The following is a 16955-nucleotide window of genomic DNA, read 5'->3' as shown; positions in this document are numbered from 1 at the left end:
TCCGGACTCCTGCTATATCCTGTACCTGCAAGCCTGGGGTAAAGGGAGAGGGGTGAGCTAAAAGCCCAGTGAGCTGAACTATAAAACATATTAACACTATGTTTTAATGAAATGCATCATAACACAAACAATTCACATAAGGGTTGGGTGAACTTGTCACCAATTAGTCCAAGCTAACATGGTGTCAGGCCGTAGCATGGGGTCCTGGTCTTCCTGTCATACATACATTACTTACCATTATTCCAGGGCCTCCTCTGGGCTCCTGGTCTTCGAGTCCACAATCGTGCCAGGCCGTAGAATGGGGTCCTGGTCTTTCATTTCCGTGTCAGGCCGTAGAATGGAGTCCTGGTCGTCCTGTCATGGACTAATTGGGTCATCCAACATTCACCCACATCAACAACACATGATGCAATGCGGCATATTCGTGAAACTAATGCAATCACCCTATTGCATAATCATGATGCATGAAACATGATAAAACATTTAATTTAAAAGATTAAGTTTAGTTCCACTCACCTCTGGCAGACTCTGACAACACCGAAGCAGCTGGACTCACTGCTGGGGTCCTCGGTTCCTCGGGTCCGAACCTACACAGGTGGACTCAAATGAGGGACCAAACATGCTAGAACATAACTCTAAACTACTCCCCAAAAACCCCCTAGAACATCATGAAATAATCATAGAAATACATGCATGAAATGGCTGAACAGGGCACTTTCGGCGGCAGGTTCGGCGGCCGAAAGTCCCTCCAGAGCCGAAAGTCAGGTAGGTTCGGCGGCACCTTCGGCGGCCGAATCTCCCAGACAGATCCGAAAGTCTTCTTTCGGGGGCAAACTTCGGCAGCCGAATGCTGCCTCCACAAGGGGGTTCGGCGGCCAAAAGTTCCTTCGGCTGCCGAACCTGGTTTCTCCCAAAAGGGCAGAAACTTGGCTCACATGAGCCTCTTGCCTCCCAAAACCTCAAATCATGCATAAAGCTCAACTAGGACATGCATACAAGTTCCTAGGGGTCTCAAACAATCATATACCCCAACTACAACACTTCAACCACACACAATCAACACACATTGTCCAAAACATCAATATTAACCCATAACTCAACATATATCCTAACATGCATTTCTACCCAAAGAACTCATAAAATCTTACTTAAAACACATAAGGAGCTTAAGATCGGCTCTTACCTCTTGAAGATCGAGAGGGAGACGACCTAAACTTGGAGATCCACGAAAATGAGCTCCTGAGTTCCCAAAGCTCCAAAACTTGTTTCAAAAGTTCAAAACCTTCAATGCAAGCTTAAAACTCAAGAAAAATGGTGGGGATTTGAAGGAAGAACACTAGATTTGGAAGAGGGAGGTCGGAAGCTAGCTGTGGCCGAAAATGGGAGAAAGCTCGCCCATTTCGGCCAAGTGACCCTTTTTATAGGTGGCTGGCCAGGCCACGTTCGGGGGCCGAAAGTGCTTCCGCATGCATGCCATGTTCGGCGGCCGAACTTGAGTTTCGGCGGCCGAACCTGGACTTCCCTCACTCATGCTTTCGGGGGCCTAACGTGCCTCCAAAACGCATGCATGTTCGGCGGCCGAACTTGACTTTCGGCGGCCGAACCTGGGTTTTCCTCCAAGGACTTTTCATGCAAACACTCATTTAATTTCATACTTAAAACCATTAAAAACATGAAAACATTTTACAAAAACATGATTTTACCCTCCTAGAGGTCTCCGACATCCGAGATCCCACCGGACGGTAGGAATTCCGGTATCGGAGTCTAGCCGGGTATTACACTAACAGTCACAAAACTCCCATCATCATTTCGGATTATACAATCGAAGTCTACCGAACCTCGTTGCAAGCTTAAAGAGGCGTCAATGTTCGCCTTGATCCAACCGTACGGCGGAGGAGATGCCTACCAAACCTTGTTACAAACTTAAAGAAGCGTCAATGTTCGCCTTGATCCAACCGTACGGCGAAGGAGATCAAACCGAACAAGCCGAGTCGACAACATGTGTGCAACATAATATTCAAGCAATTAATATTGGCCATAGCCAGAACCAAACTAATGCAGTAAAAAAAACATATCAGAGTGGGGGAACAATGTGAAATATATGTCTAGTGGCCAGTTCCAGGACTTGGAACAGAAAGTAAGATCCGATCAACCTTGGAAGGATGGGAAGCTATTGGCCTCTCATCATAGACATCCGATCCGATCAACCAAAAGGTTAATGTTTGTGGTTGAGGAATGATGATCAGTGGATGATACTACAAAATCATGCAAAAATTCATGTTTCGATACATTTGAACTAAGAATGTAAGCAGGCCATCTCATCTTCTTTTTTTTTTTCCAACTTATTTTTTTATTTTTTATTTTCTTTTCCGGATACACCATGTATGAAGAATTATGACAGCATAATCCAAAATATTTAAATTATGAAGAATTATGACACCAATCTGCTTTTATCTCTACGATTCGAATACACATGTAATATGTATATTTGAGATTAATTAGTAACTAAGTTAATGGCCAACATAAATATACAGAGATGAGAATACAGTCAATAAAATTTTAAATCATGTAATTATCTTGGAAGTATTTCGCTGAGTTTTCAAAAACTAACAAAAATGTTTAGACATATCTCAAAATTAATTTTGAAATGTAATAGGAGTTTTTAATTTCCAACAAGTTTCATCGTTCAATAAAGCGTTTGATAAAGAAACACTGATCTTGCAAATGCTTGTCAGCTTGTGTGCTTAACAGTTAGGAACTATGCCTTCGGAATATACACAAGGTAATGGGTTTTTTCCCCATCTTGGTGCACCAATGTATTAATGTGGAGTTTTCTCTGTAAGTGGATGATTCATAGGCTACTAATGCAAAATGCTCTGCACGTACAGGCTATTAGTTACTTGTTGGAGTAACCCACAAATTTGACAATTAAAAGGGTTTTATTGATATTACATGCAATATTAGATATGCTAGTTACGTGCAAGTCTTTACAATGTGATGCTCAAACCACTGTTGCAATAATTAAGTCAATTCTACTCCATTGGAGATTTGATACCTAACTATTTCATGCAACAATATCCCTCAAGTTGATCAAAACTTTGAATTCTACTATGAGATCTCAAGTTCAAATAAGAGATCAATATGAAGGAAGATAAGCTGCCTCCATTGTATGCATAGCTCGTAGTAGTATTGTTGTAGCCTTAGTAGAATATAATGCTTATGCAGCCACAACTAATGCAAGCATATGGACAGCAAGGCAATTCAAAAACGCATATTATTTGACACATGAACCTATGTACTGCCAGTCAAAGATAAAAACCTTGATTCATGAAGTCATCAAAGTGTCAATAACCTTGGAGTGACTGGAGAGCTTATTGTCCTTGAATACCATAGCAATAGCCATATTCCACAAATCTGTATCAATTACATTTGCCTTAATGAGGCTATTCAAAACTGACCATAATAAACCCTCATTCCCCTCCTGGCACAAACTATTAACAAATTTACATATACTAGAAGAACGAGGTGTAAAACCTTTGAAAATCATCTCATCCAAAATAAATGCCGCTTCATTGAACTGCATCCCATCACAAAGCCCATCAAAAAGAATCCTATATGACACTATATCAGGAGCGCAGCCACGCCTTGGCATGTCTTCAAATAAATCTTTTGCCTCGCTCCAGTTCCCATCCTTACATAACTCACCAAGTATCATATTATAACTAATAACATCTGGTTTACATCCCTTCTCCGTCATTTCAACCAAAATTTTGTGAGCTGCTTTGAAATCCTTATCCTTACAAAACCCATTAATCATCACATTGTAAGTTACAGTATCGGGCTTACAGCCACTTAGATTCATTTCCTCCAAAATTCCAGGAACCTCCTCTTTCCTTCCACTTTTAAAGAGCCCGCTAATCAAAGTAGAATAAATTGCTGAGTCCAATTCGACTCCATTCCTAACCATCTCTTCCTTAAGCCCAAAAGCTGAACTTAACTCACCAGCCCCACAAAACCCCTTCAACAACGATGCATAAACATGAGTATTAGGACACACCCCATGGACCCTAGCCATATGATTCTTTAAATCTAAAGCCTCTTTCAACTTCAAATCCAAACAAAGCCCGTAAATCAAAATCCCAAATGTCACCACATTAGGAAAAAGGTCTCTCTTTCTCATTTCATCGAACACCTTCCACGCATCATCAAGTCTCCTGTCTGCACACAACCCACGAATCAGTATATTGTACGTGCAAGCATCTGGTTTTAAATTTCTCTCAATATCTGCAAAGAGCTCTCTCATTCTACCAAACTCTTTGCACATTATGAACACGTTCAGCAACGAATTAAAGGATTTTATAGTCCTTTGACAGCGAAAAGAAGGCATTTTGTCAAACGTCTGTAGCGCATTATTAGGGAGGCGTGCACGACCATAATAAGTGATTATATTGCAAAAGAGAGCTTCTTTGGGGACAAAACTTGTTTCACCTTTGAGCTGAATTAGGATTTTCTCCATTTCATCAAGCATTTTGGCACGCCCAAGTTTGGTAATGATGAGATCGTATGCAAGGAGAGAATAGCGAAAGCGTTTCTGGGGTATTTGAGGGTTTGGATTCTGAAAGAGATGGAGAGCAAGTTTTGGGTCCTTCTGGAGACGAAGGAGAGAGGTAAGCCTGAAAGAGTTGATGGGTTTTAGTGGGTTCATCTTTTGCGTAGCAGAGCTTTGACAAATGGAATGAGCAAACGGAGTATTACAATGCTTCCCGCATAAAAAGTGTTAAATCATTAGACGTCCGTTATCGACACTACCGGTGTTCAAGCCGCAGAACTGTGATCGCCGGCAGCCGATCACCATGATGGGTTGAGGTTCCAGCAATTTTTTTGTCCTGGAGACGCACAGTTTCAATTGACGCATTTGGTCAAATCTCATTATACGATAAATTTATTATTAATTTTTATATCATGAAAATTTTATTAATTAATTTTTTATTTTAAAAAATATATTAAATATTTTGAAATTTTATTAATTAATTATTTTATTAATTTTAATTATTAAATATTTTACTATTTATTTTATCTAATTTAATAAATTTTATTAATTAATTTTATAATTTTATAAAAATTATACTCATTTTTTATAATTTTTATTTATTTTTTATCATTATTATTAAATTATTATCTATTTTTTATATTATATATTATTTATATTATAATGACATATAAAATAATTTATTATTTTATTTTATTTTTAAAAAAAATTAAATATTTTTAATATTTAATAAAATTTAATATATTTAAAATAAATATAATTAAAAAATTAATAAAAATTATATTTTTTAATATGTATAAAAAAATAAAATGAATAAAAATTATAAAATAAAAAAAATATTAATCAGTGTCTTCATATTAAATATATTTTAAATTTTTTTAACTATATTTAATATTAAAATTAATGAATTGATTAATTATTAAATTTTTTAAAATGTTATGAATATTTTAATATTTTTTTAAATTTGTTAATTAATGAATTTTTTATATTATAAATAATAAATAATAATTTTTTTCATAATAAATAAAAGGTATGCAGGGGCGGGAGGGGAATCTTATTCAATTTTATAAGCAGACAAAAAGGAGAAAGCAAATATCATTCTTCATGCAACCTTTGGAATTGGAACATAGCAAGTTAACCGTTACAATACGAATTGTGTGTCTTTGTGTGCGTGTCCTTCGATTCAAAAGCAAATCTCTGGCTTTCGCAGTCTGAAAATCCCTTTTGTTTCTTATACGATGTCTCATGGCGCCATGACCCGTCACTCACTGTTTTCAGAACATGTACATTCAAATTCTTCTTTCACAATCCAAATGCAAATAAAATATACCAAATTAAATACAATAAATTATGCCGTACTGTCATATCACATTTATAACTGTCAATAGAAATTTTTTTTTTTAATGGAACTGTCAATAGAAAATTTAACATAAAATATTTTAATTTTGTGTTTTAATTTAATTTTAATACCCTTTTAGTGTTTAATAAAATACGTATTTATTCTTCCTAAATAAAATATACATTTATTCTTACTATTCATGCAAAATCCAAAATTAATTTGTGATCAGTTATTTATCGATAAAAAAATCAACTAAATTAAATAAAGAAAGGACGGCCAATATTTTTATTGGAGCTAACATTATACCATGAGTATATATTCACTATCTTGCACGAGTTATATATTTTTTTTGTGTCAAATACCCATTTCATTGAATGTTAATTTTTTAAGAAAGTATAAAAAAATTATATTTTTTATTAATTCTTTATTTTAAAATATGTGATTTATTTATAGATTTATAATTTAATTTTGTGTCAAAATAATAACTAATATTATTGTATAGAAACAAATGACAACTATTTATAATCACAATTTTCAAAGAAAAAATTAATAATATCACACAGTAATTTTTTAATTTTTATGTGTGTGAACGAGCATCTTAATACCAATATTATAAAAATTTAGTACAATCAATATATTCTATCCTCCTTTGAAATAAATGAAAAGGAAAAAAAATTACAGAATAGACATATTAACCCATACAGTTTAATCAAAAATTGACTTGCCTGATGAGCATCACATTATAGTATAAATTTTCATTGAAGAAATACACATAGAAATTTGTATACATGAAGGGTTTTTTTATATTGGTTTTTGAGTTGAGACCTTTTTTTTGACTGGTGAGGAGCTGGGGAAGTGTAGTCCTTACGCTTTTCCAATGGCATGGCATGGGGATGGCAACTTAATTGAGACAAAACATACCTTTGTCAAAGGAGATTAAGCTTCCCACAATCAATGTTGTCTTTAGTTTAACACCACCAAAGGGCCTACAAACAAACACCCAAAAAGCATTATATTCCAAATATTTATTTTATATAATCATTAATTAATTAATCCACTACCACAAAAAAATAAAGGAATGAAATTATAGATTCAATAGGAAAAAAAGGCAAAATCTTTATCCCTATAGACATATATACTCATTAAACAATTATAAATTAACATTTCTTTCTTGTAAAAATTAAAAATATTAAGAAATTAATTAATAGATTTGAGCAAATCGTATAAACAAGTATTATGAATTAAATAGTCATTAACTTCATAGTTTAATAGTCGAATTATATATTTTAATTAAGTTATAATTTAAATGATTTATTTCTTAAAAAATTGTTCATATATCAATTTTTTTTTTAAGAAAAATTCTAAACTAATAATCTATTTATATTGAAAATAGGAAGAGTTACAAAGGCTTCATTAACTTCAAATATTTTCTATATATATTAAAATGAAAATTGAAAAAGAAAAGGCAGTTTCAATGTCAGATTTTCTATAGAGAGAGAAAAAAAAACAAGAAGAGCGAATACATATAAAACAGAAGAAATCAAAAGTCCAAACCGATTATCACTCAAACGAGGATGTAGAGAAATCAATTGGGCAATGAAGAGACATACACAAAAACAAGCAATGCGCTTTCTCCATGGCTTCTTTGCTTTCTTAAGCTTGGAGAAAAACTCCTCCTGAGAGCAAACATTACCCGCAGATACCAAGAAAACCGTTCTCGGAATCGGGGGAGACCACAGACCACTTTGCTCATAATCAAAATCATATTGCGATGCATCAAAGAACTTCCCGAGAAGCCTTTCGGATACCGATTTCGAGACCATTTGAATGCTTGGAGTACTGCAGGTCAATGAGGAAGAACTTTGTCCTGGCGACGATGAAGACGACGACGATGACGCCGTTGATGAGAGCTCTGATATGTTGGCCATTCAAAGAGAGAGATCAGAGAGAGGTCAGTGAGAGGTGGCCTGCTTGCCTGGTGTTTTATGGACCAGAAGTTAGGTCGGAGGAAAGTGGTTTGATAAGGTTTAGCATAAAAAGGAACCAACGGTTTGGTCAGTATTAAAAGAGAGACTCGATTTCTCGTATGGGACCCATTGCTCTGATATTTTCATGAACGGTGATCATCGCATTTCACCTCTTCCTCCATATATCATTTTTAAGCCTCCAAATTTTTTTTTTTTTTAATTTATATCACAGCTGAGTTAATATTTAATTAGAAAATCGAACCAAAAAAATTATCACCATAACTTATTTTTATCGTATAATTTAGATTTTATTTGTTTCGTGGTAAATAATTTATATTTATTTTTTAAAAATATTTTGCATAAAAAATATTTTTTTAATAAAATAATTATTTTTTGTTATTTAATATTAATTTAGAAATAAAATATATTAATAAATTTATATATAAATCTTATTAGAATTTTTAAAGTGTATAAAATGATTTTTTTAATTTAAATGACTTAATTTTTCTTTAAATAGAAAAATATTTTTTTATTAACTAAATTTTTTAAAAATCTAAAATATTAAAAAATATATAAAATATTATATATATATATATGCCAATTGATTTAAAAATATCTTATATTTGCACACATTTATATTTTAATCTAAATCTCTTGATTTTTATTTAATTGATTCAATATTTACATTTTAATATAATTTTAAGTAATTTTTAAATTTTTAAATTTAATAATTTATGTAGTAAATTAATTATTTAATTAGCCTGTAACGTGTATTATTATAATTATTTTTTAATTGATTAATTTTTTGAAAAAATTTAATATTTATATTATTTTATATTTTAATTTAAATATTTAAATATTAAATAAATTCACTCAATATTTATATTTATATAATTTTAACTAATTTTTAAAATTAAATTAAAGATAAATAATATAATTAATATATATGTAATTTAGTTAAATTTTATTTTATAATAATAATTATAAATATTTTATAGTAAATATATTATTTAATTTAATATAATAATATATATAAAATAATTAAAAATAATATATCTATTATAAAATATTTATAATTATTAATACTGCACAAAATTTATTTATGGTTGAAATTGTGAAATCAAATTACTATTATTTTTATAATTAAATATTTTATTTAATTATAATTAAATATGAGTTAATATTATTTATATATATATAATTAATTTATATTTAAAAAATAATAAAATATTATAATTTAACATTCTATTTTAACTTTTATATTTTAATTTTTAAAAATTAATTAAAATTACACTCAAATCTAAATATTAGATTAATTAAATTAAAATATAAAATAATATAAACGCAGCTTTTTAATCATTTGATCATTAACTTATATATAAAATAATAATAATAATATACACAGCATGTTAACTAAATTATTAAATTATCATATAAATAATTAATTTTAAAAAATTATAAATTAATTAAAATTAGATCAATTAAACTAAAATTAAAAAGTTTGGATTAAAATCAAATGCGCGCCTTGAATTTTTAGAATTGTCCATATATATAAAATAAACAAAGTCTTATTGTAATAATAACTATTAACTAGCCTTCGTTATGCCAATGAAAACTAATTTAATAGTAAAAAAAAATAAATTAAAAAAATTAATAATAAAAGACGTTTGTGTAATTGTACGCACACAATATTTTTAATTTAAATTTAATATGCTTGATTTAATAAACAAAAGGTAAAACTCTTTATTGTCAAACTCTTTTGTGTTTTATTTTAGAGTATGATATTTTATAAGATTTTTACTCAACACTTGAAATTTTAGAGTGAGTATATTGAGAGAATCCATTGGCTGGGATTATATTGAACTTAATTCGGTTAATTTTATTTTTTTTTTAATATGCTATGATTAATAAAGCTTAATTTCAAAAATAAAGAATAAAACACTTTATATTCATGAATTTGTTGAATAATATTATGAGACTAATTAAAAATAATATTAATATATTAAATTAATATAATATAATCTACCTTTAAAATTATTCAAGAACAATCAAATTTCAAAATATGTAAGTTGATTAAAAAATAACCTTGCTATATAATTTGAATTAAAATTATATTAACGATTAATTAACTTACATATAATTATTAAAAATTTGAAAATAAACTTAACAAACCTTATATTAAAATTTTATAGATAAATTCGTATATTTATTTGATTAATAATTATTTATTCGAATTTGTATAAGACATGCAATTAATTTGTTTAACAACATAAATAAATAAATAGGATAAAGAGAAGTTTGTTGAGTAATAAAAATGTGTTTTAACTATTTTTCTTATGCATAATATAAAATTTATTAAAAAATATATAATTGAGTTGGACTTTAAAAAAAAAAAAAGTTTTCCACTGGTTGATACAATCGACCGATCCGATGTGTTTTCAAAACATTTATAATTAACATCAATAGTTTACATACTCCTTACAGTAGTACGAGATATGTGATGAGGAGACCCTTTTTGATGGCCATTTTGAATTTTAAATGGTTTAGAAAGGTTTTTTCATAAGGTCTATGCATTCCCGTCAACAATACACTATATGTAAACACTTTACATATAACCGTTTTTCATATTCATTTTGCTACTAGAATCGGATTCAATAGTGGTTAACGACACACTAGGAATCATCAATTAAAAAAGAGAACAACGGATCTAATTTTTACTCAATGCCTCCTCCATGATTAAACGAAATTTAGAGAAAGCATCAACATTTCATACATTTTATAATTAGAGGTGATGTCTCAAATTTAATAAAGATAGATTCAAAGTGTATTTTGATAAACGTTGTCCATTCTTTCTTTCTGCTTTCTTTTATTAATTTTCTTTTTTGTCTTTTAGTGATGTATAATTGTCTTCTTCGCTTGTATTTTCCGTCATAATTACACTTAGCCGTATATACGGACGCACTACGTCATTTTCCATCATCAAGCGGCTATTTAATTCCATCAAACGTTATGTAGACACGATTTCGAGCGTTACGGTATTTGTTGCCCCACGGCTCCAGCAGGTTAATCGAGTCAGGCCTCCCACGTATAGGCTTTAAGCCCAATCCGACTCGTCAAAATAACACCTGGCCTTGCATGTAAAGCAGGTTCATGTATCGAGCTCTAATAGAGCTAAGGCCTGATCTTCCTAGCATGGGTTCAGCCATACAGAGATGCCCAGGGCCCTTTTATCATCAATTGTCATTTTACTCGCTTATTAATTATTCCATGATTAATGAGGGGATAAATTTCAAGGTTTCAATTATTATTGCACAGCTCCATGAGAGTTCTGTTAAAATGTCTCTTATTTGCCTTTACCCATTTCAAACTTATGCTCTTACTTTCACTTCCTGCTTTGCCTCTTGTACTGCTTCTACTATCTTGCCCTTTTCCTTATTTGTAATTCCTGCCTTTCCAATCTGAGGTGCATCATACTCCTTTCATGGCTTCCCGATGTAGTGGATCTGGCGTCTTCTATCAGACTTTCCTCCTTCTCTCACTACTTTTTTTCGTGACTATTCTTACACTACCATCTTTAGAATTAAGGCTACTTTGCCTAATGAGCGGATTGTTCTCCCCTACCCATTGCCGACGCATTGTTCTCACTACTTTCCTTTTGGCTCTCTTCCAGGCTCAAATTAATGCTGAAGCTGAAGACCTTGTTGCTTTCTTCTTTAGATAATGGAAAAGTCTCCAGCTTGTCCATAGGTTCAGTCCTGACCTCTTTCCTTTCATCTTTGACCTTTATAACTTTAGGGTTATCTCTTCTAGTTGGGCGCATTGTTCCTCTATCGTGGCCAGGTATACAGCTCTACCCTCCTCCTGTCTTTTCCAGATGATTCTGGCCCAGGCCTCTGTTGGGAACTTCATGGTCAGGTATCGAATACTGGTCATTGCCTCAAAATCACACAACATTTATTTTTCCAATATGGCGTTGTAACTCAGGGGTAACTTCACTACCAGAAAAACTACGTAGTGAGTCCGTGACAGGAGTGGTTCTATAATACCCGGCTAGACGCCGGCATCGGAATTCGTACTTTCCGGCGGGTTTTCCATTGGAATCGAGAATTCGAGGATGTCGGAGGTTCCTAGACGGGTAAAGAGAAGGTTTTCTAAAGGTTGGTAAGTGTTTTATGGTTTTGAAGGCAAAGGAGTGTGAGTTTTGAAGAGAAAAGACCAAGGAGGCTTTGGCCAGGTTCGGCTGCCGAAGGATAAGTTCGGCCGCCGAACATTGCATGGTTTAGCCCGCCGAAGGAGAAGTTCGGCTGCCGAACGTTGCATGGTTTTGCATGTTGGTTTGGCCGCCGAATGAGAGGCGGTTGGCCACCTATAAAAGGCCCTTTGACCGGAAAAAGGGGAGGTTTCTCTCCATCCTTGGGCTAAGGTGAGTTCATGCTCTCCTTGGGTTGTTTTCATGGTTTTTCTTCAAAACTTTCAAGGGTTTCATGAGTTTTCTCCTTGTGTTGAAGAGTTATGAGCTTGGAGCAAGGAGGTGGAGTTTGGAGACTTTTGGAGCTTGGATCTCCATATCTTCAAGTTGGAGGTCACACCAACTATTGATCTTCAAGAGGTAAGTGTAGATCCTTAGCTTTTACAGTGTTTTAAGTGAGTTTTATAAAGGGAAAGGGTTAGTTTGCATGAGTTTTGCATGAGGTGTGCATGTGAGGGTTTAGGGACCCTTTGTATGCTATATGAGTTGTTTTTGGGGTTTTGAGCTTGTTCTCAGCCCCTATGTGCTAGTAGAAGTGTTTATGCATGTTCTAGAGAGGTTGGATGCATGTTTTGGGTGTTTGAAAGGTTTGGGAGGCTTGGTTGTGCATGAGGCTGAGTTCTGGATGAACTCAGGTTCGGCCCCCGAAAGTAGTTTCGGCCGCCGAACCCTTGTGGAGGTGGTTTTGGCCGCCTAAACTTGCCCCCGAACGTTTGGACTTTCGGCTCTGGAAAGGACTTTCGGCCGCTGAAGGTGCCGCCGAAAGTGCCTAGCTTTCGTCTCTGGAGAAGACTTTCGGCAGCCGAAGGTGCCGCCGAACATGCATGAGTTTCGGCTCTGGAGAGGGAGTTCGGCCGCCGAATGTGCCGCCGAAGGTGCCCTGTCCAGCCTTTCTTTGCGTGTTTTTCCATGCATGTTTGTGATGTTTTAGGAGAGGTTTTGGGGAGATGTTTAGAGTCATGTTAGAGTATGTTTGGTACCTCATTTGAGTCTACCTGTGTAAGTTTGGACCTGAGGAACCAAGAAGGCCTCAGAATTAGAGTTGGCCCAGAGTTAGCCAGCAGTGGCTAGAGGTGAGTAGAACGAACCTAAATCTTTTATTTTAAGCAATCAAATGCTTTTAGCATGTTTCATGCATCATGATGATATGTAGTAAGTTGATTGCACTAGTTTCACGAATATGGCGCATTGCATAATATGATGAATATGATGATGTGGATGGACTAAGGTGACCCCAATAGCCCTAGAGATGTTGTAAGACCTGGCCGGGCCAGGCATACACATACAGATGTTGTAAGACTTGGCCGGGCCAGGCATACTGACACTGGAGGGAATTTTGGTGGTCATGTCCATCCGTGATATGATATGTTTGTAATGTGATGCATTTCATGAAAGCATGTAATTAATGAACTGTTTTATTGTTCTACTCACTGGGCTTTATAGCTCACCCCACTCCTTCCCCCCCCAGTTTTGCAGGGCCAGAGTTAGCTATGAAAAAGATCAGAGTTAGCAAGAGTAAAGAGTAAAGTCAGGACTATGGCTAAGGGTATGAGTTTGTACTAGACGTTTAGTGGACATGTATCTTAATGTATCTTGTTGTTCAGTTCTATAGAGACATGTTTTAACATGTATTGTATTCCGAGTTATAGTTTGTGCTTGGCCCTAGAGTGTGGATCCTCCCTTTATACATGGACCCTGTTTTACGTTTTTTGATGAGAAATGTGTTGAACCAAGCCTGATGTATTATGCTGACCCATCTAGATGTGGTTCTATGTGTTGAGACATAGTGCATACAGGTCAAGCTTGGTAAATGAAAGAAAAGTTTGAAGTAAAAGAGGTTTACAGTTTTAAAGTTTTAGCAAAAAATGTGGGTCATGTATGGGATTATTCCAGAGGTTCAGAGAGTTTAGTAGCTTGCTACGGGTCCCGGTGGCCTTAAGCAGACCGTTACAAAGGGGTACCGGTTTCCGGGCTGTTACAGGTTCCTTTAGAGTGAAGGTTACCTTTACTTTTCCTTCCACCACCTCCGGGGTTCCCCCTATTCCTTTGATCGGGACTTGATCCCTGACCACCTGCTCTTCATTTATCTTCATCTGCTGGAAGACCCTGTAGGATAATAGATTCATTTTGCTGCCATCGTCCACTAGCACCTTATGCACCCTAAAGTTATAGAGGACTACCTCAATGACTAAAGCATCATCGTGGGGCATTTGTACTCCTTGTGCATGCTCTGGAGAAAAGGAGATGGTTACTAGAGAGTGCTCAATTACCTATATCACCTCTACGCTGCTTTCATCTTCATTTCTACTTCTCTTTTTCTCTCTCCGTCTCATACGGCCTCCAGTCTCCCCTACAATCATGTTGATTGTTTTGTTGGAACCGTCGTTTACTGGTGCTTCGATCCGTCTTCTAGGCCTTTCCCCAGCCACATTTTATTGTTGCCTCTGGCCATCCGGGTTTTTCACAAAGTTCCGAAAGTGACCTCTCTTGATCAACCTTTCTATTTCGTTTATTAACTGGTAGCAGTTGTTGGTATCATGGCCATGTGTTATGTAGTATTATCAGTATTTATCCAGATCCCTCCTGCTTGCCTCTACTTTCATGGACTTGGGCTATTGCACAAAATCTTTCTTCTAGACTGCCATGAGCACTTTGGCTCTAGACACATTCAGGGGAGCGATATTGGCGAGGAGTCGGGGTTGATAGGGTCTTTGCTCCTTTCTCTGCCACCGGTGTTTGTTCAATGCCTTCGGTCCCCGATCTTGTCTCCTCTCTGGCCTGTCTTGTCTTTTGTCCTTCCCAACCTTTCCTCTGTCTCTATTGTCCTTGGCAAATTGACTGGTCGTCAAGTAGTCATCATGCCTTATATATTTCTCTGCCCTTTTCACCAGCTCCCATAGGGAAGTGGGGGGTTTTCTGCACAGCGTCCTAAATAACTCCGGGGAGGTTGTGCCCTTTTGCATGGCTTATACTGCTCTCCCTTCATCCAGTTCAGATATGTGCAAAGTCTCATAGTTGAACTTAGCAACATAGTCCCTCAGGGATTCACTCCTCTTCTACCGAATGGTCTCTAAGTAGCTCGTCTTTCTTGTTGCAGGAACTCCAATGATGAATCTACTAATGAATACATTGGCTAGGTCTATGAAGTTCTTAATGCTTTACGCCTCTAAACTGTTAAACCATGCCTGGGCTGGTCCTGTTAAGGCGATGGGAAAGACCTTACATATCAAAGTATCCGAGTGGGTCTACAACTCTATGAATATCTTATAGTTCAAGACATGCTTTCGAGGGTTTTCCATCCCTTCATAGGCTGCCATAGTTGGCATCATGAACTTCTTTGAATGGTTTCTTATTAAACTCGTCTCACAAACGGTAATGAGGTTGGCAACAGAGGACTGCTATTGTCTCATGCTCCCAACTCTATTAGTAATTGCTCTTTCAACCTTTCTAACTTTTTATCTACATCTATGTCCTCCATTTTGGGCCTCTTCTCTGGGCAATAGTGTCTTTCTAGCTCTCCACTCTACGACCTTTTTACTGGCTCGAAAGAGTAACTCTCAGCCTTATCATTTTTTATAAGCTCCTTCACTATCCTGCCCCTAGTTGGGGCTGTTGACTCGTTTCTTTGACTGGCTTCTCCATCCTGTCATATGTTCTCCTACTATTATGTTGAGGAGCTTGATAGTTTAATGTGGGTTGGGGTGCATTGGCATTGAGCCCTTCGGCTATAGGTGGTATGCTCAATGGGATACTGAGCTGTCTCTATTGCAACATTTGGCTTAGCTAATAGGCGATGTTCTGTAACTGTAGAGCCATGCTTTGCAGTTATTAATCAAATAAGGTAGTTCGAGGTGTGATCCCAGCTGAGTTTGGTGAAGGGTTAAACAGTATGGGTGGCTAGTTTATTGGCGCAGTCAAGTTAAAGAATGAAAACTGTGGTCCTTCCTGAGTTTAACTCAGATCGTTTGAGGTGTTTCAAGTATGATTTTTGCTGTGATTGGCTATGTGGATCTTAGTGGGTGAAATGAGAATGAAAATTCTGGTGATGAAAAGATCTCATTTGCCCCACATATAACGCTAATTGAAGTTTTAGATTCAATAAAGAGTAGGCTTAAAGTGTATTTCGGTAAGTTTAGTCCATCATTCCCTTTGCTTTCTTTTATTCATTTTCTCTTTTGTTATCTAATAGTGTGTAACTGCCGTCATACGCTCGTACCTTTCGCTATAGTCACGCTTGGTCGTACGTACATATGCACTATGTCCTTTCCCATTGTTAGGCTGCCATTTAATTTTATTCGGCGTCACGTGAACACGATTTCGAATGTTGCTAGGTTTGTTACCCCATAGGTAAAGCAGGTTAATTGAGTTAGATTTCCACATATAAATTTGTGCGCAGTCCAATTCGTCAAAATAAGGCTTGAGCTTGTATGTAAAACAGGCCCATATATCAAGACTCTAATAGAACTAAGGTATCATCTTCCTAAAATGAGTTCAGCTATGCCGAAGTATCGAGAGCCCATCTATCATCAAGGGGCACAAGCCTTGATTAGATGAGCCATAAAACGGTTAGCCACGTAGCTTTATTGCGTGAAACCTTCCTTTCAAGTTTCAAGCATTAGCTTGCTTCCTCTTCAATATTTTGGATCCGACCTTTTCTCAATGGTTTAAGTCATGAGTGCCTTGAGTCAAAGCTTATGGATTGATTAACAGTGTGGACTCCTATTATTATATTCAAACTCAAATTTATTTCAAATTTAATTAAATTTATTAAAAATTATTTAGTGTCATTATGAGTTGAAATAAAATTTAAATTAATTTATTATTTTATTTTTAATTAATAATCTATATAAG

At 34.9% G+C, this 16955-nt stretch overlaps 2 protein-coding genes across 3 annotated transcripts; both read right to left on the bottom strand.

Annotated features, from left to right (window-relative positions):
• Nucleotides 1-3247: 3247 nt before the first annotated feature.
• Nucleotides 3248-4949, bottom strand: LOC110601298 (putative pentatricopeptide repeat-containing protein At1g53330). 2 transcript variants are annotated; one of them, XM_043950945.1, is made up of 2 exons: nucleotides 3535-4949; nucleotides 3248-3414 (listed from the first exon to the last, which is right to left on the bottom strand). In XM_043950945.1, the coding sequence occupies exons 1-2, from the start codon at nucleotides 4703-4705 to the stop codon at nucleotides 3326-3328; spliced, it is 1260 nt and encodes a 419-aa protein (XP_043806880.1). In that variant the 5' UTR covers nucleotides 4706-4949; the 3' UTR covers nucleotides 3248-3325. The 2 variants fall into 2 exon arrangements, with proteins under 2 accessions (XP_043806880.1, XP_021594074.1); XM_021738382.2 differs by having other exon boundaries at nucleotides 3248-4949.
• Nucleotides 4950-6563: 1614 nt separating this feature from the next.
• LOC110602400 lies at nucleotides 6564-7925 on the bottom strand. Its single transcript, XM_021739902.2, has 2 exons — nucleotides 7499-7925; nucleotides 6564-6874 (listed from the first exon to the last, which is right to left on the bottom strand). The coding sequence occupies exons 1-2, from the start codon at nucleotides 7814-7816 to the stop codon at nucleotides 6857-6859; spliced, it is 336 nt and encodes a 111-aa protein (XP_021595594.1). The 5' UTR covers nucleotides 7817-7925; the 3' UTR covers nucleotides 6564-6856.
• Between the last annotated feature and the right edge of the window lie 9030 nt (nucleotides 7926-16955).

The sequence above is a fragment of the Manihot esculenta genome, chromosome 15, assembly GCF_001659605.2.
Source record: "Manihot esculenta cultivar AM560-2 chromosome 15, M.esculenta_v8, whole genome shotgun sequence".
Taxonomy (NCBI): Eukaryota; Viridiplantae; Streptophyta; class Magnoliopsida; order Malpighiales; family Euphorbiaceae; genus Manihot; species Manihot esculenta.
The sequence above is the reverse complement of the archived record's forward strand: the minus strand, read 5'-3'. Positions and strand labels throughout refer to the sequence as shown.